We start from the raw sequence: 18,576 nt of genomic DNA on the forward strand, positions 1-18,576 counted from the left end.
GTAGAAGTGCTTTCATTAGTGTCCCAGTATGACTCATTAGTGTTAGTATGATCAATAATATGATCAATCACCATTGTTTTAACTCACTCTTTGATAGATAGGAACTCAAAGGACCATTAAATACTTACATTACAGAATACAACTTTAAGGAATTTAATTGCCTAATTGTGAGAATTTTTTTTTATAGACCAAAAGATTAATTGAGAAAAAAAGTACTGAAATGATCAATAGTAAAAATGAGCAGCAATTTGTAGCCCTAAAACTTTTGTACACATATTGCCCAACATATACCTTCCCTTTCAACGCCCTTGGTGGCAGTTTAAAGCAAGCAAATCTACATACTTTACAAACCATAACCAAACCACCATAACCTTGCATTTTCCTGCCTCCTTGACATTCACCCTTCCCCTGGAAGTACTACTATTAACTTTAAAATCAAACCAACACCAATGCATATCTCTGCCCAGCATGCAGGAAAAGGTTAGATGTGCACATTCAGTGTCTCGTCACGTATGAGCTCACAGGAACTGTCTATATGATGTATAATAGGGCACTGTAAATCCCTGCCCAGCGCCCAGCTCAGGCCTGACCCAGCTCAGGCCCCACAGTGCCCACACTGAGAGCGGTGGCTTAGACTGGCTTTTTGGTCCGCTCCCTTTCTGCTGAGTTCATCAGGCTGGTCCTTTGAGCAGGGAGCCGGCTCACTGCCTTGTGGCTCTTTCTTTCTTTTCAGGCGACAAATGTGCTAAAACAGCACTCCATAATCACTTGGCATTAGGGGCCGTTGTTTTGGGCATTAGTGCTTAGAATTGACCAGTGGGACGTTATAAAAATGAGTCTGACAAGAGAACACCAAAGCTGATGAGTCTGGATCCTGGCACTGGACGGCTAAAGGATTAGTCAGCTAACACACTGGCTGGGGCTTCTGCAGGGTCCGGTCCCATCGCATCTCATCACCACCGGGCTTGAAGCAGCCCCTGTGGCTGCTGTGTCTCCATCCGCCTATCTGGCTGGCTGGCTGGCTCTGGTTCCCATCCTCCACCGCGTCTCCTTCCTCCGTTCTAGCAGACAAACACAACATCACCTCCTCTTGTAGGGTCGAGCTTTCATGGGTGGAGCATACGATGTCATACACTCAGGAGGACAGGGTGGGTTAAGTTGCAGTGGAAGGGCCTGTTTCAGTCCAGAGAGCTGTTGATACAGTAAAGCTTGGTTAAATGTGTCTGTTTTGTAACACAGAGAAACATAATGTGTGTCAAATAGTCTTGATTCATTTAAGGGTATTCAGTTTTTGAAAACTGACGTGGCATGATTTGATAATGTGACTGAAAACACAGCAAGCTATTCAGTTCAGTTCCTATTTTATCTATTTGCTGTATCATATCAAATTGAGAGCACAAGGGTTGTTTTCACAGTATGACCCTTATCATACTGTGAAATATCATATCTGATATTATCTGCCAGTAACAGTTACCAGAAATCAATTTACCTTATTGTTGCTGAACCAAGTTTACTGCACAGAAACTAACCGCTGCTTTCGCTTTAGGGGCTAATTTATTCGATTTCTACAGAATTATAGCTGCTTTTGTCTGACGGGCACTTCTCAGCCTGCCTGTTTCCCTGGAAGCTGCTGCTGTTTCCACTCATATTGTTGGAATTTAGCAGTAACAGGCAGTACCATGGGAAAAGTCACTGACAGGGAGGGGGTGTGGGGGTAAAATGCATGTCCTTCATTCAGGCCAACTCCGAGTTCACTGAAACAACTTTGTGATACAACATATTGTAGTTTAGATCTTTCTATTCTCTATTCCATACTCTCAATCTTCTTTCCTCTTATATTCACCTTTATTTCCTCTCCTTTTCATTCCAAATATTCTCTCTGCTCTCCTTTTTCTGTCTTCTTATCAACTCTTCTAATTACTCCATTCTCCCTCTTTCTTCTCCCAAACTGCTACTCCCACCGCTTTCCTCCTCTCTTTTCCTTTCTTCCTCCTGTAATCCCTATCCCCCTCATCTCTCTTCCTCTCTGTTCTCTTCACTTTGCTCCTGCTCTGATTTTTTTCGTCTTTCTGTTTTTATTTTTTTTGCTATCCACTCTAGTCTTCCTTGGTTCTTTCCTTTCTTTTATCGTCTCCTTTGCTCCCCTTGTCACATCTCTGCATCATTTTCACATCACAGTGCTGTGGAGGATGTAGACTCCTGACCTCTAGGCTGTTATTTTGTTACGATTTTTCCAAACCTTTGGGTTTTGTAGACCTACCCCTAAACATGTCAGCCTGCAAAATATTGAAATCTGTAATACTATACAGGTATATTATCTATTTTATTGAGGTCTGAGACGTTCACAACCCAGCAGTCTAACATGGGAAGTTCAAGAAGTCAGCTAAGCCGTTTTATCTCAACCACAACTCCACACTGTACTACGGAGAAAAACATTTATCACTTTATAAAAACTGATTGGATCTCTTACATACTTTGTATCTTCTGGTGTGATTACATGTGACAAAATCAGAACAAAATGTTGTTTGTTACTTGTTGAATGTAGCTTTGATTTGTAACGGGGACAGTTTGGAATAACTGTTTGTCCTCATTATCAAGAGAGAAGATTGATGTGTCTGTGAGGTAACATAAATATATTGTCTGTAATTCTCTCATAATATAGATTTTAACCATTTAAAGAGCTTGTTTTTGCTGACCTCTAGTGCTTTAAATTCTTACCTTGCCACAGTAATGTAGAAGGGGGCTCCAGGGTGAGCAAGTACATTGTGACGTCACTGTTGGGTGTGGTTACAGGGGCAATAAAGCACAAAGTGATTGTTGTTATTGCAGGTAAAACAGACTTGAAACATTAAATCAGAGACAGCAGTGTATCACTGCTTTTCAGAATAGTTTTATTTTTTTTTTTTTTCAATATTTATATTACATATATTCATTCAGTAGAGTTATTTTGTAATTATTCATTAATTCATTCATTTTCAACCGCTTGTCCCTATCGGGGTCGTTGGGGGGCTGGAGCCAATCCCAGCTGACATCGGGCGTGAGGGGGGGTCCACCCTGGACAGGACGCCAGTTTATCACAGGGCACATAGAGACAAACAGAGACAGACAATTAAACTAAAAAAAAAAAGAAATGTAAAGAACAAGGGCAGGGCGATATGGCCAACAACGATATATTCCACTATATAGCATGTTTAATTTGATGAATGGTCTAACCACATTGGAAATGCCAATGTGTGTGTTCTCCTGTGTGAATTAAATCCTTTAATTCTATTTTTTCACCTTATTACGACAACAACAAAAATGTTCAAACAGAATGCAATGATTTGCAAATTATTGAAAACCAATGTTCTTTAATTATAAAAAGCACAACATTTCAATGTTAAAACATTTAATTGTTTTTGAAAATCATATATCCATTTAGAATACGATGCCAGCAACATGTTTGGGACAGGGTCATGTTAACCAGCATCAGTTCTTCATTCAACAACTCTCTGTAAGGGTATGGGAACTGAGGAGACCAATTGCTGTCATTTTGAAAGTGGAACGTTTTCCCGTTCTCACTTGATTTCTTTTTCAGCTACACACTTACTAACACTATACACATGCATCCACATACTCAAAATAAGATGATAGTTTGATATAACTACACTGGCATTCCCATAAGCAGAATTATTGGTTGTAGGCCATAGATAGTAATGGATAAAGTCTCTACGTCAATGTCAATTATTTCAAATTGGTCCACGCCTATGGACAGTGTCATCTTGTCAAATTTTGTCTCCGCCTCATTTCCTCGTACCAAAAAAGGGCATTGATGTGACATCGGGGGGAGGGAGATACAACCATCTATCTGTTGTATACCGACCTTGTGACTGGAGATTTGCCAGTTAGAGTCCAGTTTGTTGATCACATTGAACTAAATGGTAACGTAAAGTGTGATATAAAAACAAAACCGCAATCTCCAATTATATTCCCAAACTTTTTTTTACAATGATTGATCATCAGATTTTTGGAAAAATTTGAGTCAGTCTGTGTTATTATCAATTTAGACAACATAATTGTGTATCATAATATCTTGATATATGATTTCATCAGGATAAAAATTCAGTTAAAATTGATAAATTATCAAATTAAAGATCAGATCTGAAAAGGTGTCAGTTAATCTGAAACCTGTTTGAAACTGAAGTTGGTGTTGAGATATGTTGCTGCGTGCCGGACAGCTGAAAAATAAATCTTCACTCGGACAGAAGTTAATTGTGCTCCCAGAGCATGGCAGCCTAAAATCTGCAGTTGTTGCCTCTATTAGACTTGTAAATCTTTAGTCTTCCTTGAAAATCAATTACATGCCACTTACAGTATGTGTCAAATGGCATTTTAGTGCCTACTGCTCGCTGTCGACACTAACTTGAGGTGCAGCTGTTGGATTTACCAAGACATATTTCTGTCTCTCAATTTAAGTGGAGCAGCTTTTGAGCCTTTGGGTCTGTTGCCTATTTATTAAGCTAAAGATTCACACCATGCTTGGGCATTCACACATGTTGGCCCAGGCCCAGACATATTAGCACCTGCACAGGCATAAAATTGATGCCTTTTGGAGAATAAGTGCGTCTATAATCCCTTGCCTGTTGTAATCTGAGCTCTTTAGCATACAGTACAGTTAGAAAGTATTGGGGCAGTGATAGGTTTTTCATTGTTTTAGCCATACTCAGCACATTGGTTTTCAAGTGAAACAATAACTGTAACATTAAAAAGGTGAGTGTTTCCATTTTCATCATCTGAACAGTGTAGGACACAGCCCTTTTTTATACTGTAGTGTTAAGTATTGTTTCCCAATTTTAGGAAATGCAGCAGAACAGTAAAAGTTTATACTATGTTCCGTCAAATCAGAAGTTTAATCCTCATCCTTCAATCCTGAATGATTAGATTAGATGACGGACAGGTGGCAACTTGCACGACAGCCTCTGCCATCAGTGTATGAATGTCTGTGCGAATGGGGGAATGTGGCATGTAAAGTGCTTTGAGTGGTTGGAAGACTTTTTTATATATATATATATATATATATATATATATATATATATATATATATAAAATTGATGCCTCCTCCTCTTCAGCTGGGAGGAGGCCTCGGGGAAGACCCAGGACTAGGTGGAGAGATTATATCTCCACACTGGCCTGGGAACGTCTCGGGATCCCCCAGTTAGAGCTGGTTAATGTGGCCCGGGAAAGGGAAGTTTGGGGTCCCCTGCTAAAGCTGCTGCCCCCGCGACCCGAACCCGGATAAGCGGATGAAGATGAGATGAGGTGATAATAAACACATTAAAAGTAAAGATGGCTTCAATACAGACCTAGCAGTGAGACACCAGAGAATGGGGTTTCAACCAACTGTTAGCGGCTTTATTTAAGTTAATTTCTTTCCCCTAAAATGGATAGACTTGGACTGTGTATGAAAAGGACTCAAATTCCTCCTGTTCGTCTGATATCAGGACTAACCCTAATTGTCATTGTGTCATTTCCTACATCCTATGTGCTGGAGTTGAGCTGGAACAATGCAAATCATCTCACTGTCCTCCTTTCTGACTGCTCTCTATCTCGATGTCCACATTGGATTACAGAGCGCGGTTGTGATTCATGCTGATTTAAAAGATAAGCGTTAATGTTTCATCAGCGAACATGTATAGATTGTTTCTGCACTGTTATTATAGCCTATGGTGGACATTTACCGTAAGTGCAGCCTGTCAGTTAAACTGCTGCTTTTATTACACCCTCTCTTACTCTGTCTGAGGTGCCACAAAAACCTGTGAGAAGTAACAGTGCAGAATAATTGCTGCTGATATTTCTGTGGTTTGTTTACAACCGGTGTTAGTGTTTTGTTTTTGTTTTTTTGGAAGCAGGTAATGCCTTAAGGTAGAACTTTCTGCGTGAGGTACCTCTGTACAGTGTTTCGTAAAACCGCATATCTAGTCTCTTTTTTTCAAGCACATGTTTGTGAGGCGAGAATGTCAGTAACATGTGTATCATATGCTGTGTTTATGTTGGTGTGCAAGCAGTTTTGTCATCTGCATCAGGTGCTTTCTTCAATCTGTTATCTTTCTAATTCTCCCAGCTGTTTCTGTATAGTCACAAAAATATAAGTCATAGAATTGGGCCTGTGAATGTTCTCATTTGTCCAGGTCATCATTATCCTCAAAGCAATTTCAGTCAAAAGCAACTGGACTTGGTTATTTGTCTAGGAAGACGCTTCACCTCATCAGGTTCATGTACGTATCAGTGTATGAATGTACGCAACTGACCAGGCTGGTCAGATGCGTACATGAACTGATGAAGCCTCCTGGATGAGAGGTGAAACGTCTTCCTAGACAAATAACCAAGTCCAGTTGCTTTTGACTGAAATTGCTTTGAGGAGAGTCAGAGAAATGGTTTTTGTTTTCTTTTTTACACTTTTTTTCCTTCTCAGCTCCAGTGTAACGCACAAGCCCAGGCAATTTTCCATCCTTGACTTGTTTGAATTTGGTCCCTTTATTGAAAACTTGAGCTCATGTTTAAAAAAACAAACAACAATGTCTTAATGAAAGCACGACAGCAGCATTGTTCATGCTAAGGGCTCTGACATTTTTCTGAATGTGATATCATGGTTTTAAAAGAACGCAGAGAAACACTGGTAAATCACACACTAAACAGCACGCAAAAGGAGTGCTGAAACAGCAGTGATAGAAACTTATTAAAGACTCAATGATATTTGCCTTTAAATTCATGTCTACTTTACTTATTCTCAGTTTTCCCACATTGTTGAATTGCTTACATGTGCAGTAAGGCAACTCAGCATGTTGAAATATATCCATGCACCCACCTGTGACTTAATTGCACCTTGGTGTAATTGGATGATAAAAATCACGTATAAGTGCAGCCTGGGTACAAGTTATTTAACACATCCCTGCAACAACAACAGATCCCCCCCCCCCCCCCCCTCTTTTCCTTACAGCTGAAAATCTCCTTAGTCATGGCACTTTCCTATAGTATTTTCTTTTGCAATGATAATTGTTTTCTTTCTGTTTTATTTTTTTGTCAGTCAATTGTTATCAGTCTTTGAAAGTGGACCATTATCAAACAAACAAAAAAAAAACATGATTATGCATTGACTGTGAGAGTTTGGAGAACAGTCTGTACTGGCGCCGCACAGACACATTGTGATACATTTATCTTAGACAAATGATAAAATTAGATGCTGCTTTAAGTTACATTTGTATTGCTATCACAATAATGAAGGGAAAAGGTACAATTGTTTTTCATGAAGTCTAGTTTGCAAAACACACAATGCACCATAAACACACACACACACACACACACACACACACTCACACACACACACTATAATGAGCTAAGTGCCTTGTGTATTGTACTTTGGGATTTGCGATATTTTTAATTTACAGTCTCATTCTGCAGCAAACAATGGGATCATCACGTGGATGGAAAGCATGACGTAATGGGTCATTTCCCCTCACTAGATTTACTCAGTATATTGGGTGCTGGTCTCACACACTGCACAAAAAAATGTAGATTCAACATTCAGTATTCAGGTTGCTTCAATGGAGGAATAATGAGAAATAATCACAGATGTAGGAACGTGATGGAATTTCAAGTAGCTATGGTGCTCTGCAACTTGGGCCATTTCTTGTCAAGCTACTTGAGATACCACTGAGAAGCAAAGTGGAGTCAACCAGGTTCACTGCAGAGTCTATTCTCTGGCTATAAAGGGCTCAGCAATCCTTGTCTGTTGTAAAGAGAAGGAGCAAGAGAGAGAGGCAGAGAAGGAGGAAAATGAGAGATTTGTTTTGGTTGGTTGATCACAGGCTGCCTCTTGGAGTAAATGTCTTCAAAGATTAAAAGAAGCCTGGTTCACTATCAGTGTCTGAAGACTTTCCATTGTAAATGTAGCACTCTGAAAAAGCTTTCCTCTTCATCACGAGAACTAAGTGGAACTAAAAGTGTCTCTCCAAATAGAATGACTTCACACTATTCTTATTTACTGAATGCCGTTTCTCTTTATAGGCCATGAAAGCATGCCAGTGTGTGGATTCTGTGAAACATGATGAAAGGAAAACGGTGTAAGATGAAACCATAAACTCAGAATGGCCAATTTAGTTATAGTATCTCAACTGTTAGATGAGTCGCCACAAAATTTTGTACAGACATTCATAGTTCCCAGAAGATAAATACGATACAGATTTTGATAACCCTGACTTTACCTCTAGCATGTCTATCAAATATATCTCCAACTAGCAAATGTAAGCATGCTAATGAGCTAAACTAAGATGGTGAACAAGGTAAAAAATAATCGCTGACGTTAGCATTTATCTTAAAGCACTGCCCTATTGTGCCACGAGCATGGCTGGAGACGAGTCTGGTTTATTCTAAGCCTCTTTTTTTCTAATCCATCAATATGTTGACCATGCTGAAGTGCTCAGTGAAACAGCTCACCTGCACAGTGCTGCTGGAAAGGGGTGTGCTTACTCTACAATGACGGAGGGTCTGATTGAGGAATCGCCTGCGCTGTGACTGAATATTGAGGAGGACCGTAAATTTAGGAACAGTCGAAAGGTTTAGTGGAAGGTCAGGTTCAGATGCTCTTTCGTATGGGGTAGAGACCGGAGTTATCATCATGAGGATATGTGTGACAATGTGTGCGTCTTGTGAAAACCCTTTCTGCAGTGGTCAGGGGAGTGCTTGTACAGTTGATATTTAAGCTGATATGGGGAAAGTATGATGGAGGTTAACAGCTTAATTTCAATGGTATGGTTGGAATGTTTTTAGCCTCTATATTTTAGGTTGACTGTGGAATATAATCTCATGATTTTTTATGTTCATTCAAAATGTTTGTGGATTGTCCATGTCACACGTGATGATTTTATATCCAGAAGGTCAAAGGTCAACTTCACTGTGACATCATAATGTTTCAGTCCATTATTCAGCGCCGTAACTCAGGAACAGAAGGGGAGACATTTGGTTGGGCACTGAATTGGTCACACTAGTCTTGAAAATGTGGTGATTGTATAGATCTTCTGTGCTGCTGAGTTCATCAAAAAAAACCAAACACTTAATACCTTTTATTACTGTAAATTCCCTTCAAAGACTTCACTAAATGTATTTTATCAGTTTGAACAGTTTGGATGCAAACTGCAACTGGGTGGCAGAGGCATACAACCACAAGGTTGTATGTAGTTATTTTATGGTTTTATTTGCAGGTATTTATTTCCCTCCTTTTACGGATGAATAAATTGTACCTTGAACCATGTCTGGGGTTTATCACATCCCGAAACCAGATTTGTGTTTACTGTTTAAGTCCACACAAAAGCCTTAACAATATAGACCTGGAAGGTAGGGGGTGAAATTGAGGGATGCCTGCTAATCCTGTCATATGATACTAATCTGATCACAGTTTGCCTCTTAAGCGCAAATGTGACATTTGTATACCGATCATTAGCGTTTTACACCACAACCCGTGTAGCTTTTATCCAAAAGTATATTTTTTTCGTCAGTGAAAGTTTCTCAATTTGAAAATTATACTTATAGTGTAAGCTATGAACTATTCTATATAATGTAATGTAAACAAATCCTATGAAAATCCCAAACCAACAATGAATTGATCCTAGTAACAACAAGCAGCTGTATGAGTAGCCAGCTTCTTCCTCAGTACCAAAGAGCTATAGTACATCGTTGTCCAAAGACATACTCCTTAGTGTTTACTCATATTTGAGTAATTTTGATAAAATGGACAATAACAGGACCCAGCTGTGAAGGAAATTAACTTAACAAAATTAAAAATAAAAGTAAACAGTGTATTTGTCACACATTTTTACAGATTTATTCTTGAGTAAGAACAAATGGAAGACAAAAAGTGTTTTGATGGACTAACTCATGTTGGTTTTTATCTTTTAATGGGGTTTTATGACAACAAGAAAAAGAAAACAGAAGGCCAGTCTTACCATTTTAACTGGTTATTTCACTAAGGAAGACATACTAAAAAAAACATAATACCTCAAGTCAGATGAATGGCTTCATGGTTTAGTCATAATTTACCAAGTCTACAATAATGTGTCAAGGACTGATTGAGAACTTCATGTCCCAGACGGTTTTCATTAGTTTGTAGAAACAAAAAGGCTTTGCCGGACCTGCAGGGCAACCCTGAGTCAACAGGGCACGGGAGGGATCACGCAGTCTCTCACAGCCGCTTAACTCAGGACAGATGAAAACAGGGAAACCTCATCTGCTTCAGAACTTTCACCAATGCAAAACAACTGGTTCCCATCAAATATCATTCATACACTCTTCTTTATTCATCCTCATGTCATTGTGTGTTTGCTTACGTAAACGCCTCTATGCGCCTCAACCGCCAGCTTTACATTTTTTCAGATGTGCACATTATGCTGTTTCACTCTACATTAGTCTTTTTGCTGCAGGGGAAGCTGGGTTGAGTGAACCTTGTGATGCACTCCAACCAAATGTAGGCCTCCATGTTCGCCTTTGTTTTCCATGTGCCTGCTCTTCCATGAGCACACCTGAGCTTTGAAGCTGCCCATTGCCTGGAAGAGCTGTTTGTGTGTGTGTGTGTGTGTGTGTGTGTGTGTGTGTGTGTGTGTGTGTGTGTGTGTGTGTGTGTGTGTGTGTGAACGAGAGATAGAGAGAGAGAGAGAGAGAGAGAGAGAGACAGAGAGAGAGAGAGAGAGAGAGAGAGAGAGAGAGAGAGACAGAGAGAGAGAGAGAGAGAGAGAGAGAGAGAGAGAGAGAGAGAGAGAGAGAGAGAGAGCATAGGGGACAAAGACAGCTTTGATCACATTGGAGTGTCACTAATGTTTGGCGTTTGGCTCCTCTCTGCCTGAACATCTGAGGCATCATCACAGGTGTGGATGAGAGTGAGAGGCAAGCAGCACATATAAAAAAAGCTTCTCTTTATTGTCATTTTTAGAGGCGATTAGTTCAAGTTTGGTTATTTTTTATTATTAGTTGACACCCAAGTGATCATGTTAAACATCCTGCTGTCCGCGCTGATCGATCCTGACAGGCGTTTGAGAAGCTTCAGAAGGAGCGAACGACTCGCATCAATACTAGTATGTATCGTCTATGTATCTCGTTTTGTATATGCATGACACTTGTGGTAAAAACTGCATGTCCAAGTCGATGGTTTCTTCAAATAGAAAAAAGCATGTTACACTTTCTGAAGTATGGCTGCAGGTTTTAGAGTTCTTCATCTGTCTTGATCCTGTTTTAGGCGTGACCTGGCCTTTCTGGAGGTCATCCTCTGCTTGCAACCCTCAAGTCATGTCTGCTGCTTCTGACTGGCAGTATTTTATCCTCGTAGGATTATGGCTGGTAGGAATTAACCCCCTTAGACCACCTACGCTGCCGCCAAGCCCTCCTCCACAGTTGAGCGAGAAAGACAGAGGAAGTAATCATCAGAGGAGCTAGATTGAGGGAATGTGATTGCTTTGTTTGTTTGGAAAAGATAGGGGTTGTCTCACATTACTAAAAACATGGACACTGAAAACTTTCATAATGTCACACTACTTCATCATTTTTTGTTTCTCCTGTGGCCCACTTTTAATGTAGCCATAGATTGTTTGCTGGAAACAGAAGTAAACTGTGAAACAATAAGCTGAGATTGTTGCATCCTGTGGGTGGGTCCGAGTTAGGAAGTCATAGGAACTTAACTGAATGGCTTTTGTGGTTTCCTGTGTGGTGACTTGCCAACCACAAACACTGGACAATTTCTCTGTGCTCTGAAATGTTTTTCAAATAAGGACCTTTTAGTTTATTGACTCATTTTTTAATCTACAAAACGAGCCCCACAAACACAGAGATGGACATATAGTTTAGGGCATTTCTTGTGCAATAAAGTTTAAAAAGAAAAAGAAAAATCTGTTTACTAATAGTATACTACTATTGTCCTTGCGTAACATACCAACAACATTCACCCTCCTCATCACACGCAGTGAAAGTGAGCATTCAGCATCAGCAGGGACAGCGGCGTCGCTTCTCCTTATTGTATCCCGGACTGTTTATTCCATGGGGATAAAAGGGGTGGGTATTTTTATAGCGGCGATACAAACAAATAATAAACGGCAAGTAAACAAGATTTTTAGGTACTTATATATACTTAATATTTTTATGAAAAATAATAGTAAACGTTAGGTGAGAAAGTTTGAGGTAAATGGACAATGCCCCCGTTTTTTCCCAGTCTCGCACCCCTCTGTGAATGAAGTGGTCCGCTCCGCCCAGACACGACACGGCCGTTGCTCGCAGAGCCGAGAGCAGGGAGAGGTTTACTCAGCCTGCCATTACTGCCGCTGCACACCGTCCGAGTGATGCAGACTCTTCTCAACTTTACAACCAGCGGTTAGCGACGAAATATCAGAAGCAAAGGTGGTCTTATTTCCCTTTTTTTCGCATCGAGTTTTCTTCTCCCATGACTCGATAACCTGACTGGACTAACGAAGATAAGATAATGAACTTTGGACTTTCCAAACGGCTTTTCGTGACATGTTTCCCGTCGTCCTGGATAAAATAAAATAACAACGTAGCCCGGCGTGGCGGCAGCTGGGCGAAAAAAAAAAATTCAACTGGGAAGGGGAACTACGAAAGTGATTATCAAAGCAAAAGACACCGACAACTTTTGTTTTAACCTGCCACTTTTTAAGCGGAATAGGAGTGTACAATGTCCTCCAAAGCTAAGGATAAGGTGGGTAACCTGCTGCCCTGGATACAACTCAAACTGTGAAGTGTTTTTGTCCCATTATTATGCTGCTGCTGGCCTCTGTGGCTAATGTGTGTGATAAAGTGAAAAGCTAACACCGGCTAAATAGGCAACAGAGGTCATTTGTGCTGTAGTTGGGCTATACGTGTAGACTGTTGTTAGTAGTAATATAGTATGGCTAATGGTGTGTGTGTGTGTGTGTGTGTGTGAGAGAGAGAGAGAGAGTAAATATGTGTCTGTGTTTGAGTGTGTTTGGCTTTGGGCTTGTTTTGAAATCTACAGCCTACAACCAGCCATGCTGTTTTCTATAATAATCTGATTTAAACTGGCTTTTACTGTTGATAAAGTGTCACAGATAAATGACCCAGCTCTGTTCATGTTGTATGTTTCAGCTCAGCTACCTGTTGATATCTAGTCTTAATGGTTTATTTAGAGAGTGGCAGGAAACCCCCATCCACACTAACCGAGCCTTTCACACGTCACAGATCCCAGAAAAGAGTGGATCTCAAACTATATGTGATCAAGTTTGGGAATATTGGTAGTATTTTTATGAAAGACTTGTTTAGTAATATGAGGATGAGCCACCTGTTACCCAACGTGTAATTTTATTGAATAATCTTATTGTAATGACTTTGAGTAAATCAACTTGCACTAAATAAAGTGCATAGTATTTATAGAGTATAACTTTTCTATTCACCATTTTTCACTCACTTATCAAGTCCCAGTTAAGTCCCTGAAGCCTATTTTGGAGAAAGTTTACTCTGCCTTTTTTTTGTTTTCACCTGCAGCACTGTATCAGCTATGTGTAATCACCGTCTCCATTCATAAGTCTAAAACAGCTGGATGAATACCTGTCAAGCCTGGCATATTTTCAAGATTTACATAACATATTTTACACTGTAGATCGTCGAGGAAGCATTCCTGCAGAATGAGTTGAAAACTGTGTCAGGTGTTGACTGGCAGCTGGACAGTCTTGAAGAAATGCTGTACGTTTTATTGTTAGGTGACTTTTGTAAACTTCTACATTTCCAAAATACATGTGAATGCAGTATCTTAAAAAAACATGACTTCTGCACATCCTCTTGCCTCTGCTTTCAGACTTTAGAAAATCTAGCCCGTGACGGGAGACTTTGGTCAATCACAGGTCATTATGGTCCTGTCTAGATGGTAACCCAATATTTACGAAATTATTTCAAGATGGTTAAGCTTACATGTTTAGGGTTAGGCATCAAAATTGAATGGTTAAGTTTAGTATTAGGTGGCCGGGAAGCAAGTGTTTGCAAATCTAGGGTTACCATCTAGACACAACTGTCATTTCTCAGAGAGAGAGCACTCCTATTGGCTCAGGACAGAGAGGGAGAGCCGCGGGAAGTTGTCCCACTCTGCTTCAAAGTCTGGTTGTTGTTTTTTTTACCTACTGCAGCTTTAAGTGGTTCAGTCCTCAAATTAGACCTAAATATTTTTACACAGTGTATTCAATAGTCATTTTCTATGAAGGGATTTCTTTTTTTCAGTTTGACAATTGAGGAATGTGCTGTGTTTGTCTAACAGAGGTGGTGATATTCAGGTTTGGTCGGTTGTTCCAGTCAGACGAAACCAGCTCCGTCATGTCAGCTGGTGATGATATGCTGTACTGTATATGATGGCCTCGGTCACACTGTGACATATAAAATTACTACTTTATTACTATTCTATGCTTTCAGTTGGTATTGGGCCAAAAGTGTTTCCTGAGCTCATGAGTAATTCCAGAGTTTCCTCTTTAATTTAGTATTATTTTCTATTTTCTTTGAAATCTGTATTTAGTGTTTTATTACAACAGGTAGGACTAGGGCACTTGAACATTGTTGTCTGCTTTGAATTAAAAGTGAAACTATATATACTATAACTGGTCAGAGCCACACAAAAAGTGCTGGAAAAAAGCCCGGCCCTTGATGTAGACTTACTTTGAGTTTGCATGAATGGTCACTATCTTTGGTACAGTACAGTCATTTTTTAGCTGTAATGAAAATAGAACTTCTCTGTGGATTTTTTACTGATTGTGCACCGACACAGCAACGCAGAGGCACTCAGAAGGCTACGTTCTTAAACAAATAACTCTATTAAAGAATATTGTATATTTTTATACATTACCCATACAATGTATTACATTGTCAACCAGTTCTTAAAATAAAGCTAAATAAACATCATGTTTAGTAGACCTATCAGTCCATTGCTCATCATTTAAATAAATAAAAATGAAATAAATGAGATTAAGTGATAAGACATTTCTAAATCCCCCTAAGCATCGTTTTCTGCATTATGCGTTCTGTAAACAAGGTTTTCATATTGTAGCATATCAGAAAGGTGTATGTCGGTACCGATAGATACAGGATATGTTTGTGATAGGCCAAGTTTGCGATCTTGGCTCTAGTCATGTTGTCTGGTTGGTTGAAGGGCAGCGTTGGCAGCTTGGTTGTGATGGGAACGTACCTATGTATGTGTATGGGAACATAGGACCCTTTTTTTAAAAAGAAGTCAGATGTACCCCGCTTTTCCTAAAAAAGGTCCTATGTTCCCCGCTTCGTTTATGACCGGGAAACAGTGGACCTTTTTTAAAGAAATGCTGAATTGACCGGGGAACATAGGACCCTTTTGGGAAAACCGGCCCGGGGAACATAGGTACCTTTTGGGGAAACAGACCCGGGGAACATAGGTCCCTTTTTGGGGAAACGGACCCCGGGAACATATGACCTGGGGAACATATGACCTGGGGAACATAGGGATGACCCCATTGTGATTAGCGGACAGCCTGCTTACCAAGTTTTAGTGATACTGTTATGGGGGTGAATTGATGTCTCATTCATTTAGCTCAGCCTTTTCTTATGTCAGTTATAGCCAGCGTTGCATACACACAGACAGACAGACAGAAGTCCTGTACTCTTCCAAAGCTAAGCTCTGGTCCACTAACCTTATTCGCTCAATGTATATTTTCATAAAGGGTTTCTTTCATCAATTTTTCTGAAAGCAGGAATCATAAATTAATAATAAAATGTTAATATGTTATGAGTTATCAGTGAGTATTTTGTTTGCACTGAACAACTGGGAGATCATGGAGATTTTAACACAAACATTTGGTTAAAAATAACTATCCTGAAATATCTCAAAATCATTAGAAGGTTCTCTATGTTTTTATTTTATCTTTTCATCTTGGCCAACCCTAGAAGCCTAGTAGAGCTGTTTCTCCTTAAATACATGAGGCCTAGTGACTTCTTTTCACGGGTCACTGCACTGATTAGCAAACAGTAAAGACAGTAGTCACATTAAGCATCCAAAGCTGCTCCTCGTGAGACAGACTTCCCCTGACTGAATTTAATATTAACAGACTCATCATGCATTGTCAGAAATAATCCGTGAAGCGAGTATGACTTCATCACTCATTGTCCGAATATAAACTCCCACCTGATAGGTTGTGGTAAACTGACATGACATCAGTGTTAGTCACATACCACGTAAAGCTACAGTTAATGATCAACTAGAATAAAATGTGGCAGCCCTGTTTTTCAGGAACAGAGTTACGTCTGCAGGTGTGTTGACTTCATCTTACGGGTCAATCATGTTATTGTGGTGCAATATTGTGTCAGTAGGTTAAAATTATGTGTCAATTGTGAAGACTTTGGCAAAAAACAAGGTGAACATTAAGAAAATAATTTTGTCTAAGTCAATGTTAAAGCTACCTTTCAGTTTCATGTCATGACAGACCTACACTACAAAATAACATTTTGTGTTAATTGCTGTTTAGAGGAGGATGTGATGGAAAAGGGAAGATCTTTCTGTTTGGTGAAGTTCCTGCTCTGGCACCAAGGAGAGAGGAAAGGATCAGTGTTTCAAAGCTAGGAGAAAAAGACAAAGAAGACAGTCTGGCTGTGCAGTCATATGACATTTCATGACAGGATGACCGTTGTGCAGTGGAGTAACAAAAAGTTACATTTGATTAAAAAAAGGATCACCATATAAAGACAATACAATGTATTTGACTTATTTGGCAATGGTAATAGTTATTGTATGGCATCTTTACTAAACATATTTTTAATAGTGCTCAATACATTGTTTTTTTGTTTAACTGATGGTTAAAAAACACTTTAATCCAATGAAGAGTTGAAATTAAGTCCTCCTCACTACAGTTAATGCTGGCCTCATTCTTCCTTGTGTTTGGCCTTCAGCCATTCCTGTTTACTTTTTTGAATGCAACAGTGTAATAACATAACATAATATAGCACAACAGCAGTCCCACTACCCTTGCGACTTGTATTTCGAGAAGACAGACTGAAATAAGTGGAAAATGCATTTGGATGAAGGAGGTTGTATTAATTAGAGTTTCACAGTGAGCCATAACAGCCTCTGTTTTGCTTTGATGATAACACATCCCCATTTACATCAATGAAAGAGGGAAATGTAATTAGATACCAAGTGCTACGAGAGGAAATGTGTCCTGGTGATGTTTTTGTTCTGTGTCCTAGGCTCCCCTTCCTTTTTGGAGGATCGGGGCTGATTTGGCAAGTGATAAACAGAGGATGGAAGAGCTTATGTCTGGCGTCTGTGACAAGGACTTCAGATCATAAAGCAATTGTCTAATATTCTGTTGGTACACTCTTCAAAGGGCTGCATATGCCTTCGTTTTAACACATTAAATTATAAATCTTAAACATTGTTCTTGTATGATGCACATGTGTGCAATGGGCAGTATGACAAGGGTTATTGATATTAATGACATCGTGAAACTGAGTCAAAAATATCAAGGGGAACACTCCTGGGCACAATTAAATTCTTTTTGAGACCACACAGGGCAAAGAGCAATCAGTGTAGTCTGGGTTACTGTCGTCAGCAGCTACGGTCCAACACGTTAGAGAAGGATTATTCAAGAACAACAAATGCGACCAGTTGCAGCCTCAGCATAAAAATATGAGACGCAAAATGCACCTATACTATAACCAGCTCACCAACTCATTCCTGTCTTCACTAACATGCTAGTCCTTGGTTTAAGCCCATGATTCAAAGTCATCCCAGCCTTTAAGGAGTGCAGGTGTAGACTGCATCTGTGTATAAGATGAGAGGGCATCCAGTTGTTCATATTGACGGCAGCAGCCAGCGGTCTCTTGCCTCAGCTGGGCTTCAGTTTTTGACTGGATCTTAACACAAGTGTGTCATTCATTTTGTCAATAGCAACTGTTTAGGCATAGGTCCATGGACCATGAGCGACATAAACTCACTTATCATAAGCACACACAGAGTAAGCTTGATGTAAGTACAGTTATTTTCCAGATCCCCAGATAAAATTGTCAATGTCGACCAGTTTTGAAAAAGAGAAGACAGACTGTGATAATCGAAAAACTAGCTCCTCATTACTGAAGTACCACCTTCTGTTAGTCTGGATAAAAAAATTGAGAGAAAGCAGCTGGTTGTGTTGTTTGAATGCCAGGAGACTTTGGAGTGCGGCAATTATCAAGGACATCTGACCTGCTTATCCTCTCATCCCTGGAGGGAAATCCAGGGCAGATACTCACAGCAGGAGGCAGGTGGATGGCAGAAAGAGGAAAAGAAAGAAAGCAGAAAATTCCTTCCGAGGGAGGAGGTGACATGAGGAGCGGTTATTGGAGGGGTGAAAAGGAGAAAGGAGTGGGAGGGAATGATGCACCGGCTATAGTCTGAATCACATGCCAGATTTTAAAGACTGCCTCTTTCTCCTATAATCATGGCTTGTCTATGTTAAAAAGGAAATAATTAAGCACAATAATATTTATTTCTATTTAATTAATATCCAACAACACACAAGGGTGGAGTACATGTTCTTGCCTAGT

General features: G+C 39.8%; 1 protein-coding gene across 10 annotated transcripts in view; it reads left to right on the forward strand.

The window, feature by feature from the left end:
• Nucleotides 1-12,350: 12,350 nt before the first annotated feature.
• Nucleotides 12,351-18,576, forward strand: part of tjp1a (tight junction protein 1a) — a 56,428-nt gene continuing 50,202 nt past the window's right edge. For all 10 annotated transcript variants that reach the window (XM_083918055.1, XM_083918059.1, XM_083918060.1 and 7 more), the window contains exon 1: nt 12,351-12,727. In XM_083918055.1, coding sequence (XP_083774181.1) covers nt 12,704-12,727 — 24 coding nt within the window. In that variant the 5' untranslated portion in view covers nt 12,351-12,703. The remainder of the gene's footprint in view (nt 12,728-18,576) is intronic.

The sequence above is a fragment of the Echiichthys vipera genome (genome assembly GCF_963691815.1).
Source record: "Echiichthys vipera genome assembly, chromosome: 1".
NCBI classification, from domain to species: Eukaryota; Metazoa; Chordata; class Actinopteri; order Perciformes; family Trachinidae; genus Echiichthys; species Echiichthys vipera.